This window comes from Sus scrofa, chromosome 9 (assembly GCF_000003025.6).
Source record: "Sus scrofa isolate TJ Tabasco breed Duroc chromosome 9, Sscrofa11.1, whole genome shotgun sequence".
In the NCBI taxonomy this organism is placed as follows: Eukaryota; Metazoa; Chordata; class Mammalia; order Artiodactyla; family Suidae; genus Sus; species Sus scrofa.
Window position 1 is genome coordinate 70,560,319 of NC_010451.4, and position 26,537 is coordinate 70,586,855.

Here is a 26,537-nt window from a genome sequence, read left to right on the forward strand (position 1 = left end):
AACTGATAAAGTTTCTGTCATTCTTACCCATCCATTCTTGTGCATCCTCTTAAAGGAAGACGAATACTACCTCCAACTCTTCTATAGTTCTGTTTTGGATCTTGAACATGTACATTTTTGAATTATAACTCATCATACAATTTGTGAGCACATGTTTTATTTATCTTTACTTCTCTAACACCTCATGTATTTCCCAACTCGTGATCATATTCAAAAACTTTTGAATTGAATTAACACTTGAGCCATTAGAAAGTGAAATTATATTAAACATACTCTATAATGTAACAAGGTAGAGAATTTAGCCATTATGGAAATTCTGGGGATATATATAGTTGGTCTTTTTAGGGCTGCACCCATGGAATATGGAGGTTCCCAGGCTAGGGAGCTACAACTGTGAGCCTACACCACAGCTCATGGCAATGCCGAATCCTTAACCCACTTAGCAAGGCCAGGGATTGAACCCACAACCTCATCGTTCTTAGTCGGATTTGTTTCCGCTGCACCCACGATAGGAACTCCATGGGGATATGTATTTTTGAGCGTAATTTGTAATACATTCCCATGCCTCACAGAGATGAATAAAAGTGGTAATTCCATACGGTCAACATAGAATTAGGATGCCATCTTTTGCCAAAAGATACCCTATTCTCCCAGGAGTTGGAAGGACACTAGGCTTTTGATGACAATATCTGCTACCTCGCATATTCCCAGAGAGAGTGCCAGCATTTATAGATGGCAATTCATCAAACAATCAAGAACATTTGAATCCTTGTATGATTAGAGGGGATGACAGAAGTCCTGGTAAGGCTAGGAATGGGTTGTGGGTTGTGCCCACACCATTGACTTGGTGACATTATTATACCAATTCCTTTGCATTTCCCCAGAATATTCCAATTTGAATTATAAATTATATGCTTATCATCTTAACTATAAGGGAATCTTCCTCAGATTCTATCTAAAACTTTTCCTTGTACTTCAGTATAAATGACTAGCCTTCCTAGAGTTAAAAAGCATTCTTACCAAAAACAAATAAAAAGCAACTAGTTTACTGTACTACCCCCAATATGCAACTCATAAACACAGCCTGTGAAAAACATTGTATTTTTCGGGGTATCTTTTCTTCCATTAGAAATAAAATTCCAAAAACCATTCTAAGAAACTTAGTGCTAACTTTCACCTGGGCTTTTATTCTATTCAGAATCATTTATGTGTCACTGAATTCTTAGAATTATAGTTTTCAATCATGATGTCACAATAGTGAAATTTGTCATAAGTAATTTTTTTTTGCTAATGACAGAAGACTGAGTTTTGCAATCAACTTAAAAAATAAATTTGGGAGTTCCCGTCGTGGCGCAGTGGTTAACGAATCCGACTAGGAACCATGAGGTTGCGGGTTCGGTCCCTGCCCTTGCTCAGTGGGTTAACGATCCGGCGTTGCCGTGAGCTGTGGTGTAGGTTGCAGACTCGGCTCGGATCCCGCGTTGCTGTGGCTCTGGCGTAGGCCGGTAGCTACAGCTCCGATTCAACCCCTAGCCTGGGAACCTCCATATGCCGCGGAAGCGGCCCAAGAGATAGCAATAACAACAACAACAAACAACAACAACAAAAAAAAGACAAAAGACAAAAAATAAATAAATAAATAAATAAATAAATTTGAATATTGAAGATCCCTTTCTGGCTCAGTGGTTAATGAACCCAACTAGTATCCATGAGGACACAGGTTCGATCCACTCAATGGGTTAAGGATCCAGCATTGCCATGAGCTGTGGTGTATGTCACAGACTCGGCTAGGATCCTGAGTTGCTGTGGCTGTGGCATGGGCCAGCGGCTACAGATCCAACTTGACTCCTGGCCTGGGAACCTCCATGTGCCATGGGTACAGCCCTAAAAAGCAAAAAAATAAGAAATAAATAAATTAGATTCTAGGTTTTGTTTGTAATGACATCTTTCTCATTCATTGCATCTTTTTTTTTTTTTTTTTTTTTTGCCAGAAACATAATCGCATATTCTTTTTTCCCCTGAATTGTGATTTACACACACACATACATGGACACACACACACACGATGTTTATTGTTTGGTTAAAAACTGGAAATCTGATATGTTACTTCTATAGCAAGAGCTCAGTGTTGGGCCTTGCATTTTACATGGTGACGTGAGTACAGAATTTGGCCTTGACTTCTTTACTTAGGACAGAGATTTAGATTAATTCATGTTCACAGTGGAAAAGCAGTTGTACACAGAGACAGATACTTACACACACAGAGTCTTTGAATACTGATTTTTACTGTTGGGAGACTATTCCCAAGAGACTTGAAAAAAATCTGCCATTTCAATCATTCATTGCATCTTGATATGGATTATTGGTTGAAATGAAAGGAACAAAGTCATAGCAAAGGCCCAGCAGGAATTTTTTTTTTTTTTTTTTTTTTTTTTTTTGCTTTTTAGGGCACACCCACAGCATATGGAAGTTCCCAGGCTAGGGGTCGAATCAGAGATGCAGCTGGTGGCCTACACCACAGCCACAGCATTGCAGGATCTGAGGTGCGTCCTCGACTTCCACCACAGCTCACGGCAATGCCAGATCCTTAACCCACTAAGTGAGTCCAGAGATCAGACCCGCAACCTCATGGTTACTAGTCGGATTCGATTCTGATACGTCACAATGGGAACTCTCAATGGGAATTTTTCAATCTCCTTCCACCTACCTCATCTGCTGCACAGTTCAGGGAATGACCGCCACTCACATGCTTGTGAAATGCATTAATAAATGGCATCCCTCACACTCCACAGACATGCCCACTTTGATATTTATTTTTCTGAAAAATTGTGTGTGTGTGTGTGTGTGTGTGTGTGTGTGTGTGTGTGTGTGTTTATTGAGGTATGGAGTAGGGGAACATAGACAGAGTTGTGGATCCAAATCTGGTTATGCCAGAACATGTAGTTATCATCTGTCAAGAGTCTCTCAGCAGAAAAAAAAATGTGGTGGACCAGTTTCATGGATTATTCTCCAAGGCAATTATTCCCAGCACCTTACCTGCTATTGGTGTGATCATCCTTCTGGAGCTTGAGCAGAGAAGTTCAAGGTCATCTGTCGGCTTCAAGTTTCTCATTTTTCTTCTGAACTAATTCAGCATCTTGTCTTTTACACTTTTTCCCTTACGGAGTCCATTCGCAGTTCCAAAGCTAATCCCTTAGTCTTTACCTCTACATACATCATACTCACACACACAGACACATACATATATTCATAAACTACGAACAATGTTCATTTCCTTTTTTCCTCTATGACCAGTTCAGTCTAGTTATCTGCATTGACTCCTTCCTTTCTGAGTTCAGACAAAATTGAAAAAAGAAAACAAAGCCTCCATATTACTTCTTTCTAGCAGCTAAAGTCTTTATTCTACCATTGCTTCTCATCACATTATCTGATTTAAGCCATAGCAAACTGATTTAGAAGTTACAAGACTCTCCACAGCCAAATGCAATGACCTTTCACATTGGTCACTCATTCTGGAGACTTGCTTCTTTGTTGGTGAATTTGGCTTTACTCTGCCCTGCTTCTTCCCTAACCTTTCCATTTCATTTACCAACTCTTCTTCCTCATCCTTTATGGTGCTCCTAAGCATTTTTTATGCTGGGTTCTTATCCTTATGACATCTCACCTACTGCCATGGCCTCTGCTAGTACCTGCACATAAAAAAATTCAAAATTCATATCCTTAGACCTCATAGACTCTGGGCCTTGAGGTCACATTCACAATTGCTTGATTGACATTTCGCCCTGGAGTTTTTCATCACCTCAAGCTCAAATTTTCTGTAACTAAATTTGTCATTTTCCTTCCCCCCAAAAACTCATTTTATTTACTACTTTATCATTTCTGGTAGCATTCTCTCAGACTCATAATTTTAGAAATCTTTGGCTTCACTCTCTTCCTTTTTCTCTCTCTGTAGCTCATGAAGGCCTATCAATCCTTCCATTCCCTCCTTTTGATAGAAACAGGCTGAAGCTTCCTACTCCACCCCCCACCTCCCCACCCACCCCCTGCCCTGGTCCCTCCTGTCCCTTTTGATGCCTTTTCCATTATATTAAAGTAGGGCTTTCATCATGTCACCTTTGAGCTCAATATAATTCAGTTGAATCCCTATTATTAAGAAGCAAAAATTTTGGATAAATACACAGGAATGGAATTGCTGGATCATATGATAATTCTACTTTTAACTTTCTGAGCAAAATTCATTCTGTTTTTCTTTAGCGGCTGAACTCATTTACATTCCCACCAGCCCTGCTTTTCTCCACATCCTCATTAATTCTTATTATTTCTTGTCTTTTTGATGATAGCCATTCTGACAGCTGTGAGGATATATCTCGTTGTGGCTTTGATTCGCATTTCTGTGATGATAAGTGATGTTGAGCATCTTCTCATGTACCTATTGGCCAGTTACATGCTTACATTGGAAAAATGTCTTTTCTCAATCCCTCTGCACAGGCTCTTCCCACATCTTGCCTCATGTTCCCTTCAGTCTGCACCCACGTCTTCCCTTTTGATGACAGCAAGGTGCCCTAGTGTAGGACCATCCTGCTCATCATGTTGAATCCAAGGAAGCACAGGGGAGTCACACCCAAGGGTACACACCTTTAACCAGTGAGTGACTGAAGCATTTAAACAGCACCCTCCATCTGACAAACTTTCCCAGAATATGGCAAAATTGGCATCTCAGAAGTTGGTCCTGGGAGTTCCTGGTGGCGCAGTGGTTAACGAATCCGACTAGGAACCATGAGGTTGCGGGTTCGGTCCCTGCCCTTGCTCAGTGGGTTAACGATCCGGCGTTGCCGTGAGCTGTGGTGTAGGTTGCAGACGCGGCTCGGATCCCGCGTTGCTGTGGCTCTGGTGTAGGCCGGTGACTACAGCTCCGATTCGACCCCTAGCCTGGGAACTTCCACATGCCGCAGGAGCAGCCCAAGAAATAGCAACAACAACAACAACAACAAAGACAAAAAGACCAAAAAAAAAAAAAAAAAAAAAAAAAAAAAAAGAAGTTGGTCCTGAAAGATTAAGTGATCAATCATACCTAGTGGTGGCCAGATCAAAAATGTGTCATCTTACTGTTTTGTTCTCTCCTTTGCTTTGCTCTCATTCCTCACCATTGTTCTCTGGAATTGCACTCCTATATAAACACTTTGCCTCATCTCTGCTTTCTGGGGAACGGAGATGCTATCTAATTGATTAAATAAGACATTATTTATTCAGTGGATCTGTACAGTCATTAAAAAGTGACATGGAGGAGTTCTCTTGTGGCTCAGCAGGTTAAGGATCCAGTGTTATCACTGCAATAGCCTGGGTCCCCGCCATGGCTTTGGTTCAGCTCACAGCCTGGAGAAATTCTTTATGCCGAGGACATGGCACCCTCCCCCGCCCCCCCAAAAAAGACATGGAAAGACAATAGCCTTTTTAAAATTTTGTTTTATGATCACACACATGACATAATGGAAGTTATGAGACCAGGGATTGAATCCCAGCCACACTGTGATTTATACCGCAGCTGCAGGTATAAATGCCAGTTCCACAACCCACTCCACCGGGCCAGGGATCAAACCTGCACATTGGCAGTGACCTGAGATGCTACAGTTGAATTCTTAATGCACTGTGCCAAGGAGGGAACTCCAACAATAGTTACAAAATTGTAGGGAAAAAAAACAGCCTATCCAGCCCCTCTGTCCATTTTTTAATCAGGTTGTTTGGGGGTTTTGTTTGATATTGAGTTGTGTGAGTTCTCTGTATATTTGCATATCAACTCCTTACTGGGCATATCATTTGCAAATATCTTTTCCCATTCAGTAGGTTGTCTTTTTGTTTAGTTGACTCTTTCCTTTGCTGTGCAAAAGTTCTTAAGTTTGATTAGGTCCCATCTGTTTTCTTTTGCTTTTGTTTCTCTTGCCTAACAAGAAAGATCCAAAAAAAAATATTGCTAAGACTAATGTCAAAGAGTATACTGCCTATGATTACTTCTAGGAATTTTATGGTTTCAGGTGTTACATTTGCATCTTAAATCTATTTTGAGCTAATTTTTTATACAGTATGAGAAATACTCTAATTTTGTTCTTTTACATATAGCTATTCAGTCTTCCCCAAACGACTTTTTTTTTTTTTTGTCTTTTGTCTCTTTTTTTGTTGTTGTTGCTATTTCTTGGGCCGCTCCCGCAGCATATGGAGGTTCCCAGGCTAGGGGTCGAATCGGAGCTGTAGCCACCGGCCTACGCCAGAGCCACAGCAACTCGGGATCCGAGCCGCGTCTGCAACCTACACCACAGCTCACAGCAACGCCGGATCGTTAACCCACTGAGCAAGGGACAGGGACCGAACCCGCAACCTCATGGTTCCTAGTCGGATTCGTTAACCACTGGGCCATGACGGGAACTCCCCCCAAATGACTTTTTTAAATAACAGCTTTATTGATAGATAATTTACATACGTCCAAGTCACCCTTTTAAAATGTACAATTCTATGGTTTTTCATAGCCAGATAGCTGTATGACTATCACCATAATCAATGTTTGAGCACTTCCATCGCCCACAAAAGAAACTCCATACCTATCAGCATCTACTCCCCACTTCTGCCCAGACACTACCAGCTAATGCAACCACAGATCTACTTTCTGTCTTATAGATTTGCCTGTCCTGAACAGTTCATACAGGTAGAATCATACAACATATGGCCTTTTGTGACTGGTTTCTTTCACTCAGCATGATATTTTCAAGGTTTATCCATGTTGTAGCATGTACCAAAATTTCATTCCTCTTAATAGCTCAGTAACACTCTATTGTATGAATATTCCACATTATATCCACTCACTACCAATGCCACTTATCAAAGAAACTGTCTTTTCTCCATTGTATACTCTTCCCTCCCTTGTCATAGATTAACTGATCCTATGTGCATGAGTTTGTTTCTTGGCTCTCTGTTCTGTTCCACTGATTTGTGTTTCTGTTTTTGTGCATGTCATACTGTTTTGATTACACTAATTTTAAAAGATATACACACCCCAATGTTCATAGCAACATTGTTTGCAATAGCCAAGATACAGGCACAATGTAAGTGGACATCAGCAGATGAAAGGATAAAGAAGATGTGACATATATACAATGGAATATTACTCAGCCATAAAAAAAGAATGAAAAATTGCCATTTGTAACAACACAGATGGACCTAGAGGGTATTATGTTCAGTGAAATAAGTCAGACAGGAGAAAGACAAATACTGTTTTTTTTTTTTTTTTTTTTTTTTTTACTAATCTGTGGAATCTAAAAAAATAAACGAAAAAACATGACAAAATAGAAACAGTCTCACCAATGCAGAGAACAAAATGGTGGTTATCAGAGGGGAGAAATGGAGGAGGAGGAGCAAAATAGGTGAATGGGACTAAGAGGTATGAACTACAAGGTTTAACATATATAAATTATAAGGATGTAATGTATAGCACAGGGTATATAGTCAATATTTTTTTCCTTTTTCAGCCACCCCACAGCATATGGAAATTCCCGGGCCAGGAATCAGATCTGAGCTGCAGTTGTGATCTATGCTGTAATTGTGGCAATGCTGGGTCCTTAACCCGCTGGGCCAGGCCAGGGGTCAAACCTGCATCCTAGTGCTCCAGAGATGCTGCCAATCCCCTTGAGCCACAGCAGGAACTCTTTATAGTCAATATTTTATAATAACTGTATAGAGTATAATCTTTAAAAATATCAAACTTCTGTTTTATATATCTAAAACTAAGATAATATTGTAAGTCAACCATATTTCAATTTTTTAAAAGAAAAAAAAAGAAAAAAAAAAACACAAACTCTTTAGTCTGGTTCAAAACCCATCACAATATAAGAAAATTTTACCTTTCCAAATAATTCAATGAAATTCCATGATGACAGATTTCACTTCTTTCACAGTGGAAATCTGTTCTTTATTATACCATAATCTCTGCGTCTAAAGCCCTCCCTTCCTGCACAGATTTTACTTATTCCTCAAGGAGCAAATTCTTCCTATTCCCTAAAAGAAATCTTATCTAGTCATTCAACTAGAAGTGATAATTTCTCTTATGAACTCCTATTACTTTTTTATCTGTTCCACTACTTTTGACATGATAGTATTCTTTCCTTAGAGATATTTTGGGTTTTTTTTTTGTAGAGTGGATATGGTGTACCTGCCAGTTAAATTTTCAACCACCAGAAAACAGTGCTTTGTATATCAGTGGATAACCTAACCTTCACTATCTAGCATTTGTTCATAAATCATTAGTAAATACTATCTCTCTTTCTCTCTCTCTTTTTTTTTCTGTTGCCCCTAGGCCAGGGAACAAACCCACACCACAGTAGCCACCTAAGCTGCTGCAGTGACAATGCTGGATCCTTAACCTACTGACCACAAGGGAACTCCAGTAAATGCTCTTTTTACCCTTTCTATGTTCACTATTTTAAAATCTTTCTTTGCAGAGTTCCCATCATGGCTCAGTGGTAACAAACCTGACTAGTATCCGTGAGGACCTGGGTTCGATGCTTGGCCTCACTCAGTGGGTTAAGGATCTGGCATTGCCGTGAGCTATGGTGTAGGTTGCAGATGCGGCTCAGATCCTGCATTGATGTGGCTGTGGTGTAGGCCGGCAGCTATAGCTCTGATTTGACCCCTAGCCTGGGAACCTCCATATGACACAGGTGTGCCCAAGAAGACTAAATAAATAAGTAAATAAATAAATAAAATTCCTCTTTGCACTTTAACACATTTAGTACTTTTCGCCAGTAATGTTAAACTATTTGTTTCATACAATATTAACAAACCACTAAACATTACTTTGTACCTTCCCCATTTCTGCATTTTTTTCATTTTAATGATATTTGCTTATAAAATTAACAATTTTGATGTCTATATAAGCTTATTAATACAGAGTTCTACCCTAAAACAAGGACTCTAGTTTTCCCATGGAGCAATATTAACCTCCATTCTAAAGTCTGGTATGAATTCCTACTGTGACACAGTGGGGTAATGATCCACTTGTCTCTGTGGCAGTGCCAGTTCAATCCCCAGTTGCTCCGCAGCAGGAAAAAAAAAAGTCTGCTAGCTAACTTCTTAGTCATCACTCTCTTAAGGTTCTGAGGTTGGCATGACTTTGTACTTATATGGGTCATCTACAAGAAAAAATTCACATAATTTGTCTTAAATTATGCATTACCAATTTAGGTGTGTTGAATATATTCTACTGTCCCTCTGGTAATTTTGAAGTTCTGTCCTTTGAAGACTTTTTAGCCATAGTTAAGGAATTGTTCATGTCTTTTTGTGGTTAAGTGACAGACACCCAACTCAAACTAACTTAATAAAAAAGAATTTATTGACTCACAAAATTGGAAAGTGCAGCGTGCCTTGACCTCATGCACAGCTGAGTCTTAAAGGATGTTATTCTCATTTCCCCTCTCTCTTTTCATCTCCCAGCTCTGCCTCCCTCTGTGTATTGACCTCATTTTCTTCTGGGGGCAAACAGACTTCTCTGTCTATCTGGGGAAGAGGCTGGCTCCCAGCAGATCTATTCCAATGTCTGTATACAATCAGAAGATTCTGATTGACCCTATTAGAGTCTTGGGGCCTATCCAGCACTAGTTACTGGGCCAGTGGAATGGGCTACTCTGAGTGCCATTGCCTGGTCAGATGGTTCTAGGAGGAGGAAAGTGATGGGGCAGAGCTGACTGACAGCTGCAGAACCAAATAAAGTTGGGGAAGAAGTTGCAAAGGAAAGAGGGATTGGTTACCAGAGGAGGAGGAAGAATGGTAACGTAAGCTGGGCAGACAGGGAGTCAAAAAATAAACTACTTAGGCTATTGTATTTCACCCTTTTACCTTTTAGGAAATACACATTCTATTTTCCCCATCCCTCCATTAAAAAAACAACAACAACAACAACAACAACAAAACTCTCCTGGCAAAATAATGCAACTAACAAGGTAAAATTGTGCCCACCCAGAGTCCTTGCCAGAATATTGTCCCCCAGCTGTAACTGGAGTCTCAGTGTGCTGCGCATGATAGGCAGATGTTTTGTTGGGTCTCCCTGGCCAAGAAACAATTTATTGGTCACCAGTTGGGATCCCCCAGGCTCAGCCTGGGAGGGAGCTCCCTTTTCCATTATTCTCTGAGCTCCCTTCAGAGAGTAGCACAGGGGACAATGTCTTTCTGGGGACTGTACTGCTTTAGGAGCTCATGTGCTGGAACCTGAGTATAAGGGCCTGGGAATCATCATAGAGCTGAATGACGATGTAGTCCTCTCTGACAAGTTCAGGGTTTTTTTCTGGCCATTCATCTCCCTTAAAACCATGCTGGATGGCTTTGGCTCCTAGAAACTCTGAGAACTATTAACCAAGGCCAGCAGTCCCTGGGCTGTAATCCTTGAACCTAGGCCTTGACTTTGCTGTTCCACTCTTTAAGCAACACTCCAAGAGGACAGAACCTCCTTAGCATAAATGGCTTCAATCTTAAACTTACCTTCATTTGACTTTTGATCCTGGTTGACATGACACAAAAACTGACTTTGATATAGCTCATGCTCTCAGGCAGTATCTAAGGGGTAAATTTTTACATTGGAGTGTATTGTACATCCTGCTGGAATCAGGATATACAGCAGGAATATTTACTAAGTGTGTGACTTTATGTGAGTCATTTGACTGCTCTGTGCCTTATCATCCTCCTCTATAAAGTGGATAAGTTTTAACAGCATATAACTTATGGAGCTGTCATGAGGATGAAGTGAGTTAGCACATATAAAGTGTGTAGGATGGTTCCTGGTGCATGGTAGGCAGTCATTTTTACCACTCTGTCCCCAATTTTTTTGTTTTTGTTTTTGTCTTTTTGGGCCACACCTGGGGCATATGGAACTTTCCAGGCTAGGGGTCAAATCAGAGCTGCAGCTGCCGGCCTGCTCCATAGCCACAGCAATGAGGGATCCAAGCCTCATCTGTGACCTACACCACAGCTCATGGCAACACTAGATCCTTAACCCACTGAGTGGGGCCAGGGATTGAATCTGTGCCTTATGGATATTAATCGGGTTTGTTACCCCTGAGCCACAATGGGAACTCCCTGTCCCCATTTTTTTTTTTTTTCTTACCCTGACAGGTTTTAGTCTTATCTGTCACAGTGGTTACCACCTTTGTACCTTGTCTTTGCTTACTTCAACAAGTGATTTAGAATTCAGTTTTCCTATACCCACATGATTATCTGACTACTGGTGAGAAAAAGAGAGGAGAGAGTAAAGCAAGGCTAGTTGAAGCACCACCAAGCCCACATATAACAGAAGAAGAATCCCCAGAGAAAAGTGTGGGTGCTGCAGACAAAGGGAAAGGAAAGAGTGTTAGGAATTGGGGACGGGGAGAGAAAAGACAAACAAAAACTTATCTACTGAAATCCTTATTACTACTTTCTGAAATATAGCTTAGGGTTAATTCTCTAACCACAGAGCCTGATAAAGGGATTCAGATACATGTGGTTTCTTGAGTGACTGCTATTCAGCAAAATTCTGTGAAGAACTAAGGAACTTCGGGAAACCAAAGGATAAGAGCCAAGCAAAGATGTGATCTCAGCAAAAGCCTGCACTTGGCCTGAAACATGGGCAGCTCTGGGGCAAAAAGGTTACATAGCAGAATGGGGCCCGCCTTGAAGCAAGGATATCCCGTGTTTAGAAACCCGTATAGCAGTCGATTACTGACAGAGGTGGGAGTAACCTCACAGGCAAGGTGGTCCTTGTCCACGAGGACAATGCAAGAAGGGCAGCTTGAGCTGTTGGCAGTCAACACTCACTGCAGCAAGGTTTGTGTGCTTGGGTCTGGTAAAGAGATCTGGGCAGGTCACCAACAGCATCTACTTCAAATAATAATAATAAAATAATGAGTATAGTGATGTGGGCTATTATATATTGAATACTTATTGAACTAGAACTAGAAATTTACTGAGATTGTGATTATTACACTTGGACACTGCTTTTTTTTTTTTTTTTTTTTCCAAATACAGTGCTTTTGGTGCAGTCAAGAAAATACTTGCAAAAGAATTTGTTTTCCATATTTTGGGTGTCAACTCAGTTCTGCATTTTGGTTAAACTGTCGCAGTGAGTTATCTTTATTTGGATTTTATGTACTTTTTTCAGTTGACTTGCAAATGCTAGTGATTTGCTATCATTGAAGGATTATAAATTATTATATTTGCTCCATTAAAATATAGCAAGTCAGAGTTCCCGTCGTGGCTCAGTGGTTAACAAATGCGACTAGGAACCATGAGGCTGCGGGTTTGATCCCTGGCCTCGATCCATGGGTTAAGGATCCTGCGTTGCTGTGGCTATGGTGTAGGCCGGTGGCTACAGCTCTGATTTGACCCCTAGCCTGGGAACCTCCATATGCTGAGGGTGCAGCCCTAGAAAAGGCAAAACGACAATCAATCAATCAATAAAACAAAACATAACAAGTCTATTCATTGGTGTTTCCCCAGATACACTCTAATATGGGTTGTTTCCAGCCAGTGATGGTTCAAACTAGATCAACATTCATTTTGATTGAGGGATACGTTACCATACCAGTTGTTAAATAGTCTAAATTTTATCTCTAAAGTACTCTGATGTACAATAACCATAACCCAGTGAAAGGAAATTTGTGTTCTTAATTTGATTTAGAAACTCAAGGAGTTTCTTATAAGCCAGTTCAGGGGCGAGGACATACTGAGCCCAGTAGCATTACTATAACTTATATTTCCTCAGATAACACGTTCAATTCTGAGAATTGCCTCAATCACTTCTCAATCATCAAAGACTCTTTAAATTATATCTGTAATGTTGTAATTTTGGTTTTTTAAAAAATTAAAAAATTGAAAAAAAATAGGAATTTTGCTCTTAAGTCCATGTTTGCTTCAGATTTATCAGGTAAAAATTTTTTACTTTTGTTTATTTATTTATTTATCTTTTTAGGGCTACATCTATGGCATATAGAAGTTCCCAGGCTAGGGCTTGAATCAGAGCTGCAGCTGCTGGCCCAAGCCACAGCCACAGCAACAGCAATGCAGGATCTGAGCTGCACCTGCTACCCACACTACAATTCATGGCAACGCCAGATCTTTAACCCACTGAGCGAGGCCAGGGATCGAACCTGCAGCCTCATGGATACTAGTTGGGTTCATTACCCCTGACCACAATGGAACTTCTATCAATTAAATTTAAATCATAATTATTTGTAGCAAAGAACTTCTATAAGCAAGTGATACCTCATGTATTTAGTATGAATGGGGAACCCTAGTCCCCTACCTGAAGTTCTGCCCTTCTAGTTTCATTTCACAGGTACACCAGGCTGATAAGTTAAATAGTACTCAGAGGGGATAACGTTTACAAGTACTGGAAATCTGCTACCTACTATCTGTATCTTCACAGATACAGTAACATGAGGGATCTGTTTTTCTGTTGAGCTATTTCCTGGAGTGAATTTGGAGATAAAAGAAAAAATTTAGAGATAAAAATATTAAAAGTTATCTCTTTTTAGCAACCCAGATTATTTTCAAATATTAGTGATTGTTACATTAATGGTAGCTTTAGTGGTACATATGGTGTATGTTACTGTACCATTTTTAATAATGACCTGTGAATTCATATTTAAGCATTAGACCAAAAAAATAAATAAATAAACAACGGACTGCATGATATTAGAAGCGATGAAAATATAAGAAATTATTAACCTCTGTTAGCTTAAAATATATTTCTTTTCATACATTTCAGTTGACATGTTTGGATTCCTGATGCTTCTACTCCTTATAATATTGATTATAGCATTTATTTGTCAATACTGCCTCTATCTTCATTACATGCACAGGTATGTGCATTTTATTCTTAGTAAGAATGACAATAGGATAATATCATTGAAAAAAATACTAAGCTAATAATCAGGAAATGTTTTACCTTTTTATGGAATAAAGATAGTACATGCATCCATAAGAAAAGGAAAAAATTTCAAAGAGTATAGAAGATTATGAAATTAAAAGCTTAATTGTCCCATTCCCCCCTCCACCTCTGGCACGTGCTTTCCAAAAGTAATCCTTTTAGTATGATTCTATTTGTAGTTTTTCTTTTGGTTACCTCTATATGTTTGAACAATGTGGTTGTATCTCCTTTTCATGATTTATTACCTATAGATGTTATCTATTGACCCCCCCATCATAAAAGCTGAAAATTTTATCTTGCACTATCCGTTTTTTTTTTTTTTGTTATTTTGCTATTAGGGGATATTATTTATATTGCTCTTTTTGAATCATAACTGTCATTGTCCATTAATAGCTCTTAAGATACCTGTTGTTTCTTCTTTTGGTTATCTTTCTGACTTCGAGTTATCTATTTAGTCCTGTTTCTCTATCCATCAATACGTCTCCCATTTTTTCTTTTTCTTTTTCTTTTTTGGCTACCTGGTGGCATATGGAGTTCCTAGGCTAGGGATCAAATCCGAGCCACAGTTGCAGCCTACACCACAGCTGTGACAATGCCAAATCCTTAAGCCACTGTACCGGACTGGGGATTGAACCTGCATCCCAGCATGCCAGAGGTGTGGCTGATCCCCTGGCGCCATAGGGGGAACTCCTTATTAACAGTTTAAGATAAGAAAACTTGAACCCATGTTTCCTTCTATCTATCCCTCCTCTGTAGCTGCTAAACTCCGTAAGCTTCCTCGCTCATTTGACCTTGTCAAGTGTATAATCTTTATATTCTGTTCTCTAACTATATTTATATCTTGAAATGCTTACTCTATAGTTTGAATTTAAAAAATTTTAACTAATAAAAGTAATAAAAGATGATTATTTTAGGAATCATATTGTTTAAGGAATCAAATAAATATTGTTTAGGAAAGAACTGAAATGGACATAGGAAATGTAATCAATGTCACTAACCTGTATTGCTTGAGAGGGAACTACCTAATGTTAAGATCAAACATAGTTTCTCTCTTTACTCTCCATTTCTCAAAATCATGAGACATTTCAGTTTATTGCTTGTTTATGTTGTGATTTTCTTCTACAGTTCTTTTGCATTTCATAGAGTTTAGTTACCTTCATTATTTCTTGCCAAGAAGGACACAGGACACACATATCTTTATTCCTATCACTGTGATCATTCATCTAATATTTGGTAGAATATATTCATTTTACTCTTTTAAAAGTTCTCTGACTTCTTGTTATAATTTACAAAAACTAGTTTCTGTACACTGCCCTACTGAGTTAAAAGAAATTTTTGGATCCCATATATTCCTATTTTTAGAATTCTTTTTTCACCCCTTTTGCTCAAGTAACTTTTTCAAAAGGAGTTCACAGAAGGTATGAAAAGTATTTTCATAGTCCATACATGTTGAGAAGTTTGTTTTTCTCCATTCTCCTTCAGGCCAACACTATTATTTTCTTTCTTCGGATTGGATGCCTTTTTCAAGAAGGACCAATAGACAGGATAGAGAAAGATAAGTGTTGGCCAAGTGTTCTGATTCTTACTTAAGACCACTACTTTGACTAGGACTTGTGTTTTTCTGGCTATGGAACTTACCTTTTCTTATTAACATATAAGAATAAAAGAAATGGTAAGGTGGAAGAATTCCTTACTCTTTACATCAAGAACAAAAATATACCCAGAAGAAAGAATCGATAAGGGTACATTACAAATGTGACCAGGATCCTGGTCTCATAAATGTCATCATTTCTTTTTCATAGTGCTTCTCAGTAAAGTGGCAAAGATACCCACAAGAGAATAGAGGCCTGAACAAATATCCATCCTGCTTCGGCTGTTTAAAAGGAAAATCCTGGGAGTTCCCATCGTGGCTCAGCAGAAACAAATCTGACTAGTATCTGTGAGGACACAGGTTCGATCCCTGTCCTCGCCCAGTGGGTTAAGGATCCGGCATTGCCATGAGCTGTGGTGTAGGTCGCAGACACAGCTTGGAGCCCATGTTGCTGTGGCTGTGGCTCCTATTCGACCCCTAGCCTGGGAACTTCCATATGCCACAGGTGCAGTCCTAGAAACATGAAATAAATAAGTAAATACATAACTGACTAACTAACTAACTAACCAAATAAATAAAAGGAAAATTCTGAAGCGCCTTTGCAAATATGGTCCAACAACTGTCCTAAGTTCTGGCTTAGCTCTGCTATTTGTCTGCCATCTCTTTGTTTCCATTTCTTCTAGAACTCTTCCAGACCTGGTTAATTCAGTGAGCACTGCATTCTGTTAAGGGAATTAGTCTTATTAAAGACTTTTTGTACTTCATAATTCAAAGATGTTCCTTGGGTTCCAGAAACACCCATCTTTCATTAAAAAAAAAAAAAATGAGTGACTAATGGAACATCAAAATATTGATCACGGCGTCTGATCTGATAGTCTTATTAGTCAGCAGATATGATTTAAAAGTTAACACACTTTTAAGGGTTCCAAATGTTAGAGAACATCAGTGTTTAACTGCTTGTGTCTCAGTGCCTCCTTGACTCTCTCATCTATTTCAGTATATATTTACTGAGTATTTACTATGCCTCAAAGAGTGAGGTTGTCACTAGAGACATCATCATAACAAGAAAGAGACATCCTTGCCTTCAGGGAGCTTACATCCTCTTCAGCGGACACAGAGAAGTAAATAAGCAATTGTTCATTTTATTGCCAACTTATTTATATTTTAGATGATAGTTCATCTATTTTAATTGTGTGTTCTTAGTCAAACACTTTAATTCTCCTGGTGGATGAACAAAAGGAGAACTTAATACAATAAAGCTGTGGTAATTAAAAAATTGCATAAATGTAATCTAATGAAATAAAATAATTCCAATGGTAACTTTATTCTGAAAATAAACCTTGTTAATTCTAAATTTACCATCATTTTGAACAGAGCACAAGTCTATATTGCTGGAAGACCACATTCAATTTACCTTCCTCATGGGAGTGCTCCTGGCAAGTATTCTAATTTATTTGGTGAGATGTCCCAGACTCTTCCAGTAAGTCACAGCTGGAAGTCTTCCCCTTACTTATTCCAGGCATCAAAGTTAAAATATGAGCAGGAAACACTGTTCTCTCTCTCTCTCTCTCTCTCTCTCTTTTTTTTTTTCTTTTTCTTTTTAAGGCATCACCCGTGGCATATGGAGGTTCCCAGGCTAGAGGTCAAATCGGAGCTACAGAGGCCAGCCAGCAGCACCTCAACACAGGATCCAAGCCACCACAGCTCACAGCAGTGCTGGATCCTTAACCCACTGAGTGAGGCCAGGGATCCTACCCACAACTGCATGGTTCCTAGTCAGATCTGTTTCTGCTGCACGATGATGGGAACTCCACTGTTCTCATTTCTAAGACACATTCTTATAACCTCAATAGCTAGTCTAAGATGGGTAAAAATCATAATATTGGTAGAGAAGAATTTAAAATTTCCAACCTAACTTGGATATTAGTAGCTTTCCCTGGGAGTTCCCCTTGTGGTGCAGCAGAAACGAATCCAACAGTTATCTAATCATAGTTAGTTGCACTAGATTCATTATGGGGAATAAAATGTAATAAAATTCACAAAGCAGGATTATTTTCCACTCAGGAGAAAAATCTCAAGTCCAAGGAACTGACTATATTAAAATGTTGACTAAGGGAAATAAGATTCTTCAAAAGGAGTTGAGAAGATGGAAACAGAGACAGTAGTGTCACAGAGATCAAAAAAGGAAGGTCTAAATATGGAGGGAGGAATTCCCTTTGTGGCTCAGTGGTCAGGAACCTGACTAGTATCCACGAGGATGCAGATTCGATCCCTGGCCTTGCTCTGTGGGTTAAGGATCCGGCATTGCTGTGAGCTATGGTATAGGTTGCAGACGCTGCTGGGATCCATATTGCTGTGGCTGTGGTATAGGCCAGCAGCTGTAGCTCCGATTAGACCCTTAGCTTGGGAACCTCCATATGCCAAAGATGCATCCCTAAAAAGATAATAATAATAATAATAATAATAATAAAATTGGGAGGTTACTGATACCCTATCTGCATGTGGTCTTATGAGTGTTTATTCGAGACACAAAATAAACAGACTTCTAACTCGTGGAAGAGGAAAATATAGAACCTAAAAAAACCTTATACACTATACCCTATTTGACCGTGTGCCCCTCACCCACAGAGTTATTTCCAAGGAGCAGTGGTACCATTATCCCTCTTGGTCCTTGGTCCAAACTTTTCTAGAAAATGAATTCAGAAGATGATTTTCTGAAATTAGGGATTTATTGAGCACCCACAGGTTTTCTGTCACCAGAGACAATTAGTCTCGTCACCACCAAATATCCGGTCTTTTTTCCTCTTCATTAAACTCATAACCAAGTTGATAATACCTTAAATCACTTGAGTCTTATGTATTAAAATAGCTGTAATATCAAAATCTCAGAATAGATTTTGATATTACAAAATTCATAAGTAGTTTGTGTTAAGCATTTACAAAAAATGAGTAGGTTCCCATTGACTTTTCTTAGGAAGACTTTGAAAAGGTAAATTGATTCTCTCTTCTCACAGTGTATAATGAATAGATAACTGGAAAGCTAGATCATCCAGAGAGAGAAGAAGGAAGTGTCTCTCAACGGTAAGCTTTCAAATTATACTGCATAGACTTTTCTGTATGACTTTCTGCAACCCCCTCCTATTAAGCAACTTTTCAGAAATATAATGAGAATTGTTAAGAAAGTAAGTGGAAATCAAATCTGTAAAATGTAAACTGATTTTCGATGTCTGAAACATGTATAGAAGGCAGAAAAAAAAAATGGAGCTTCAGTAGCTCCTCAGTCATCTGCCTTAGCTGAAATCTGGGCTTTGTTTACTAAGTATGTCATATTGGACAACTAACTTAACCTGCGTGTGCCTTAGTTTTTCCTCATTCGTTAATATTCTCTACTAATAGTGAGTAAATCAGTGGGTAGCTCTGAGCACAAAATGAGATTTTACAGGCAAAATTTTTAGAATTTCCCTGAAACTCAGTCCTCAATAACTAACATTGACTTGTTACTGCTGGAGTCAAAGAATCTCAGCCCTTGGGGACATATAAAGGTCATCCTACCCAGCCCCTCAGCCAGGGCTGGGACCCTCTTGCCAATATTTCTGGCTTGTTGTATCGTGAACAGCTAGAGACTATCACTTGGATTAAAGCAGTTATGAATTTGACTGTGTGAATGTGTGTATGTGTGTGTGTGAGTGTGCTTGTACATACATGCATCCTCAGGTGCTTGATTTGCAACAGGATAAACCCCAGGCATACTTTTATTGCCACTTCCTACACTGCACCTACTCAGAAAGGAAGTCCCTAACTAGAGGCAGGCTCCATTCTTCTATGTCTCTTGAAGTAGTCAGTGCAGGTTAATAAGGAGGGGGTGCAAAGAGAATGCAGGGAACTCCCAGAAGCCTGCGGGCTCCCCTGGAGACCCGAATGATCTCCATTCTGAGAGAGATGAGAGTTTAAAAGATGAGCAATGCTAGGAAGACCCTTTATCATCCAAGCTGGGACCATGCTGAGAATATCAGGGAGAACAGTTGTAAATAAGGACTCTCTTGGGCAAAGAAGATTGTGTAGTCATACTGGCTAACACCCACTGTTGTGAGGAAAATGTGTACATTTCTTTGCTGTTGGAGGGATTAGGTATCTATGCAAACTGTTTAGAAGGCAATCTGACAGTATCTATTAAAATATTTTGGGGAGATACTCTATGACCTGGTCATTCCGTTATTAGCTACTAGAGATTTTTTTCCCCTTGTGAGTCAACAAAATTATGCTTACTGGTTGAACCATATAAAATGTCTTGCTTTGTCTATTTGTGACATACTAAAAGAGCAATCTCATGTGGTTCAAACCAATAAAAAGATCTAGGTTTTGTAGGGCCTGAAACTTACGGAATTTTGGGACCCTCCAAAAAGTTGTTTATAAATCTTCCTGTTGTTAATTTTACAAAAATGTTTGACTCTAATAATACATATTCCCAGGGCCTTGAAAGGCGAGGGCAAATGAGAACTCATAGAGCTTAGGCTATACCCATACATGTATTCTAGTAAGTATTTTCAAAAGAGGACACACACAGTCTTGTATAGACTTGAATAAAAAAATGGAACTATCTTAAACTGGTGGTATAAATTAGTACAAGGATTCTAAATATTACTTTGGTGGAGTTCCCATTGTAGCTCAGCAGAAATGAATCTGACCAGTATCCATGAAGATGCAGGTTTGATCCCTGGCCTTGATCAGTGGGTTAAAGATCCGGCATTGCCATGAGCTGTGGTGTAGGTCACAGATGCGGCTTAGATCTGGCATTGCTGTGAGCTGTGGTGTAGGCTGGCAGCTACAGCTCTGATTTGATCTCTAGCCTGGGAACCTCCATATGCCTCAGGTGCAGCTCTAAAAAGATTAAATAAATATCACTTTGCTAATCGAGACCTTTTAACTTTTTTTTTTTTTACTCTTTATCCCAATAATGTCACTTTTGAGAATTTATCCTATGAAAATAATCTGAAATAGTTTCATTTTTTTTTTTAACATTTAGCTCTGTGGTCCATTTGGAATTAAGCATGATATATGGTGTGAAATTCAGTTCCAATTTTATCTTTTTCCAAATGGCTATCCAGTTACCCCAACACAATTTATTTTAAAAACCCATCTTTACACTTGTGATATGAGATGGAATCTTTCTCATAAATTAAATTTCCATACACAGTTGAGTATATTTTTGTATATTCTGTTCACTGTCATTGGTTTGTCTGGCTAATCATTCCCTAATACCATAATTAATTATGGAGGATATGTAAATTATTTTAATATCTGGAAATGATATTAAACTTCCCCACCTCGCCTAACTCTTTTTGTTTCCATTTTTCTTAATTTTAAGTTCAAGCATAATAAAGATGAGTTGTTTATTCTAACTTGTGCTAATGCTGGAAATTTCAGAAAATTAAACATTTGATCTCTGGAAAAGATAATTATTCTAGAACTTCAGAGGTTCTGCCTGCAAAGTAATTCATGGATTTACAGTGATTTCCTCCTGATTTCTTTCAACTTAGTTTTCGTCTCCTCCCATCCTTTTTTTCTTTCTCTTTTTCGATTTATCTTCTCTTTTTTCTATCTTTTCTTTTTCCTTCCTTCTTTCATTTCTTCCTTCCAGAAGCAGATTTACCAAAGAAAGACTTGATATTAAGAATTTTTTAATTGTTTAAATTTTTATTTATTTATTTATTTTTGTCTTTTAAGGGCCACATGCAAGGCCTTTGGAGGTTCCCAGGGTAGGGGTCTAATCAGAGTTGTAGCTGCCAGCTTACACCAGAGCCACTGCAACTCCAGATCCGAGCCGCGTCTGCGAACTACACCACAGCTCATGGCAATGCCAGATCCTCAACCCACTGAGCAAGGCCAAGGATCGAACCTGCAACCTCATAGTTTCTAGTCGGATTCGTTTCTGCTGGGCCATGATGGGAACTCCTAAGAATTTTTTTAAAAAATTAAGTCTTCTCATGCTGTGTTACTGTCCAACTCTTGTATCAGAGCATTTCATTTTGAATCAAATGCTACTGCAGGGGGAAAATACTGCTGCAGAAGAGCTTTTACTATACAGGTGATGACATGATAATCATATAAAGACTTTCAAATGTATAATGTAAAAGTTACAATTTTTAATGCTTTTTGGTTAGATAGTCTGTTTAGAATAAAACAAGGAAACATTAAAAACAAATAGACCCTATATTCCAGCCCAAAACCATCTTCTGTGAGGCAAGTTTTTTTCCTTTTTCCTTTTTACAGTTGCATCTGGGCATTGGAAGTTCCCAGGCTGGGGTCAAATCAGAGCAGCAGCTGAGGCCTATACCACAGCCACAGCCACAGCCACACCATGTCCAAGCCACATCTGTGACCTATGTCTCATCTTGCAGCAATGCTGTATACTTAACCCACTGAAGGAGGCCAGGGATGGAACCCACATCCTCATGGACACTATGTTGGCTACTTAACCTGCTGAGCCACAACAGGAACTCCTATAAGGCAGTATTTTGAAATCTTAGAATAAGATATACAAGTATGCTAGCACAAACTGTAGAACCTAGTTGGTAATTCCTGTTCATGTCTAATCAGTAAATTTAAGAAAAGGTAGTGAACTCTATTGAGAGGAAGGGAATTGACCTAGGATTGTGAGGAAACAGGACCGTGAGGTGAGAGAAATAAAGAGCTAGAAGGACTGGGATTCAGGGAAGCCTTCGTTTGAGGGATGAAAAGGGATAAGAGAGCATTTAACGAGAAAGCTAGCTATCTCAAATTGGAAAATGGGTTCCGAAGTAGAGATTTGCCTGCAAGGATTTATTGGAGAATGCTCTTAGGAATAACACATTATAGGGAAAGAGAGAAGCAGACTTGGGCAGCGGGAATAGCTGAATTGTCATATAGTCACAACAAAGGCCTCGGTTAATTTTATGGGGTGTTCCGGAATTTCAGTGGCCTCCCTAACTGAAGCAAAGGAGCCCAAACCTCCATATCAACTATTATGAGATGTGGGATGCTCTCCAAAAGGAGGCTTAACTTTGAGTGGGGCAGTTCCCTTTGGCTGAGGGTAATTCTCATTACCTCATTACCCTGGAGCAATGAGTGCCTTGTTCCTGAAGGGGAAGTCTGGGCATCTACCACAGCAGCTGTCACTGATTTGGGGAAATATTGAAAATAGTGATGCTGGGAAGAGAGGATTCTGAAATGTTCTACTACTCGCTAAGCACACACTCCTCCCTCTCGTACTTCAGCATTTTTTTATAGCCTAAGTGAATATTAATATTTCCTTCAATTATGTCTTTCCACTGTTATTGAAATTCTTATTATTACTATTATTATTTTGATTGACCCTATGCAGAAATTGGGCCATATGTGACCAGCTTTGCTTTCAGGTTCAATAAATTTGGGGATAGAACAAATTGTAACGATGACTGAGAAGAGAAAAATATGTGAACAGAAGATGGTAAATTGTAACTGAAATGCCAGAAAGTAATTAAAGATGGTAGAAAGTATTGAAAAATGTATGTCTTGGAAAAGCAGAAAAAGATCTAAAGGGAACAGATGGTGGGGAAGTACAGGTTGTGGCTAAAGAGTAAAATTTTCTTCTAGAACACTAAGAGATGGAAGAGTTTAGATCAGGAATTGGCAAACTCTTCTTAAAGGACCAGATAGTAAATATTTTAGGCTTTAGGCTTTGGGGCTTTCTGGCCTACCCAACTTTGCTATCATGCAAAATCAGCCATAGACAATACATAATTGAATGTATGTGACTGTGTTTCAATAAAAGTTTATTTGCAAAAATATGAGAGGTCCAGGAGTTCCCTTTGTGGCTCAGCAGAAATGAATCTGACTAGCATCTGTGAGGACATAGGTTCAATCCCTGGCCTTGCTCAATGGGTTAAGGATCTGGCATTGCTGTGAGCTGTGGTGTAGGTTGCAAACACAGCTTGGATTCCGAGTTGCTATGGCTGTGGTGTAGGCCAGCAGCTACAGCTTTAATTCGACCCCATATGCCGCCAGTGTGGCCCTAAAGAGACAAAAAACAATCAAAAAAACAAAACATGAAAGGGTCACATTTGGTTTGTGTGGCAAAGTTTGTGGAGCCCTGGTTTAGATGATGAAAAAAGGTGGTGAGTGGCTAACTCACGTTTGCTTAGCTTTTTACACAGCCTTGTAACAAATATTTTCAACGATTCCAAATAAAATAGCCAAAAGAAGATAAAAAGGGAAAGCTAGAATAAAGTAACCATTATGTAACCAAGAATCCCATAACTTTTGCCACATGGTTGATCTTGTATTCACAGTCTTTTATTTCATGATTTAATAATTTTTTCATGCTTCACATTTATATTCTTCCTAAATACTGAGATTATTGAGATGGAAGCAACACTTAATCCACCAGCATATGCCACCCTGACAAATCCAAATGGATTTTGATAAATGCATCATAAAAAGTAGCTAATCTCGTGATAAGAAATGTAGCAGTAATCTAAAAGGAGTAGATTAAGCTTCTGAAGTATACATGTGACAGGAGTCTTTCCACTTAATTTATGTGATTCTTGACAAATCTTTTACCCTCTATTCTTTATTATGCAGCTGTCCAATAAAAACACATCTGATAATTTTCCAGAGTTTGGAAATCTGTGTGACACATTTTAAACTCCTTTGCAAAGGATGTTTAATGCCTTTTTGGAATAAGGCAGTATTTTAGACATCAAAATTGCTGCCTGGCCAAATCCACAAACAGGGCGGTTATTAAGGAAAGTCTTCATTGGACTATGGATGAGATGAGCTGATCCTAACCAATAGAAATTTACTCCAAAATTTCATTTACTCTTATAAATAGGGTGGCCAAACAATAAAAAGGGAGAATTAAGAGAAACCTTTGTGTCACTATGTCTTTTGGTAAACATATGCTGTTGAATTATATATTGAGCGTGCCAGAGCCTAACAAGCAAATTGTGACTGAAAATCATGGAGACAGACTTAACCTTCTGCCTCCTCCTGCTAGAGGAGAGTAACAGTTAAAAGGCTGAGGATGAGTGGCAGAATGACAATAGGTTTGTTAACCTGACTCTCTAGATTAGATGATCATTGCCTGAAATGCCAGTTTCTGGTTGGCTGTAAGAAAATGCCTTTTTCTCATTTTACCCACCAGCTTTTCTCCTTCCATTTAAATGGTAATTACACATTTACAATGCATTGCAAGTATGCTCAGTTTTACTCAGAATCCTCTGAGACCTCTAAAAACTAGTGCTTTCATACGAGGAATACTCTTTTAAGAGTTATTTCTTTGCTTGGGAAGATCTTGGTTTCATTAAATTTTTTTGCTTCCACCTGCCCATTTTTTTTCCTCTCAAAAACCAATAGGATTTTTCCAATCAAATAGTGAGCATTGGCAAAATTGATTAATGATACTCAAGTCATGTAACTTTAAACAATATCCTCATTTTAAGTATCTTTTCATTACTTTGGTAGTTGCTCTATACATATTAATTTGGCATTATTGTTTTCCCATAAATAAATAAATCACATCCCTCAAATTTGCCCTTTTCCAATTATACTCTCATATTCTTTTAAAATCTAATGGTTAATTCCTCAAATTTTCCCTTTTCCAAATTATATTCTTATATTCTTTTAAAATCTAATGGTGGAGGGATTTCCCATCATGGCTCAGTGGTTAATGAACCCAGCTAGCATCCTTGAGGATGTGGGTTTGATCCTTGGCCTCACTCAGTGGGTTAAGGATCCAGTGTTGTGAGCTGTGGTGCTGGTCAAAGATGCAGCTCGGATCCCGCGTTGCTGCAGCGGCCTAGGGAACCTCCATATGCTTCGGGTGCAGCCCTAAAAAGCAAAATAAATAAATAAAATATATTTTAAAAATCTAATGTTTAGTTCTGATTCTGCATCCTTCTTTTCCCCCTTCTCTCTGTGCTTGGCATTCAAGTGGAAGTTCATTTTGGTATTCATATCAGTGCCTACTTGTTTCCTTAGATGTAGTTATTTTATCTTCATCTTCCAAATAACTTAAACACAAAAGAAATACCAGGCAAAACCTAATGATCTGATGAAATGAATAATGCTAATACTAGGGAGTTAACTCAGTGGTGCAGTGGGTTAAGAATCTAACTGCAGCAGCTCCAGTTGCTGTGGAGGTGTGAGTTCAATCCCCAGCCCAGTGCAATGGATTAAAGGATCTGGCCTTGCTGCCCCTGTGGCATAGGTCACACCTGTGGCTCAGAGTCAGTCCCTAGCCTGGGAACTTTCATATGCTGTGGGTGCAGCCATAAAGAAAAAAAAAAAAAAAAGACAAGTACTAAATATAAATCTCTCAATATATTCCTGACTTATTGTTTATTTAAGCAATTATTTTATATCAATTACTTTTATCTTGCTGATATCAAGATCATTTTTTTATGTGAACCCCCATCAAATTCTTTGGGGAACAAGCATTTTTTGCCAAGCTATTTATAATATATAAATATATTAAATATATTATAGATGACAATTAATATATAATATATAAATACATAAAGTATAAAATATATTTATAATATATAGTATATAAATATAAAAGATATTAGTCAATAATGCAGGAATAACTTTTTTTTCTGTAAGTGTACATAGTGAAGGTTTCTGTCAAAAGAGTGTCTAAATGAAATAGAACCACATAAGTGAGACCCTCTGAGTAATTTTAAAAAATTAGTGAAGGCAGAGTTTCCATGGTGGCGTCGCAGTAAAGTATCCAACTAGTGTCCATGATGACATGGGTTCAATCCCTGGCCTTGTTCAGTGGGTTAAGGATCCATCGTTGCCATGAGCTGTGATGTAGTTTGCAGACATGGCTTGGATCTGGCATTGCTGTGGCTGTGGCTGTGGCTGGCAGCTGCAGCCCTGAATTGACCCCTAGCCTGAGAACTTCCATATGTCACGAGTGTGGCACTAAAAAGACAAAAAAAAAAAAAAAAAGTGAAAGCAATAACATTTTTCTCAAGGGACTCCTAA

General features: G+C 38.8%; 1 protein-coding gene across 4 annotated transcripts in view; it reads left to right on the forward strand.

The window, feature by feature from the left end:
• Positions 1-26,537, forward strand: part of LOC110262229 (pituitary tumor-transforming gene 1 protein-interacting protein) — a 136,361-nt gene that overhangs the window by 19,202 nt on the left and 90,622 nt on the right. For 2 of the 4 annotated variants that reach the window (XM_021102367.1, XM_021102366.1), the window contains exons 3-6: positions 12,037-12,130; positions 13,778-13,871; positions 16,905-16,966; positions 18,545-18,611. In XM_021102367.1, coding sequence (XP_020958026.1) covers positions 12,037-12,130; positions 13,778-13,871; positions 16,905-16,966; positions 18,545-18,558 — 264 coding nt within the window. In that variant the 3' untranslated portion in view covers positions 18,559-18,611. Of the gene's footprint in view, positions 1-12,036; positions 12,131-13,777; positions 13,872-15,421; positions 15,891-16,904; positions 17,179-18,544; positions 20,289-26,537 lie in introns of those variants that run through there. The other 2 variants (XM_021102368.1, XM_021102369.1) reach the window with 2 other exon arrangements.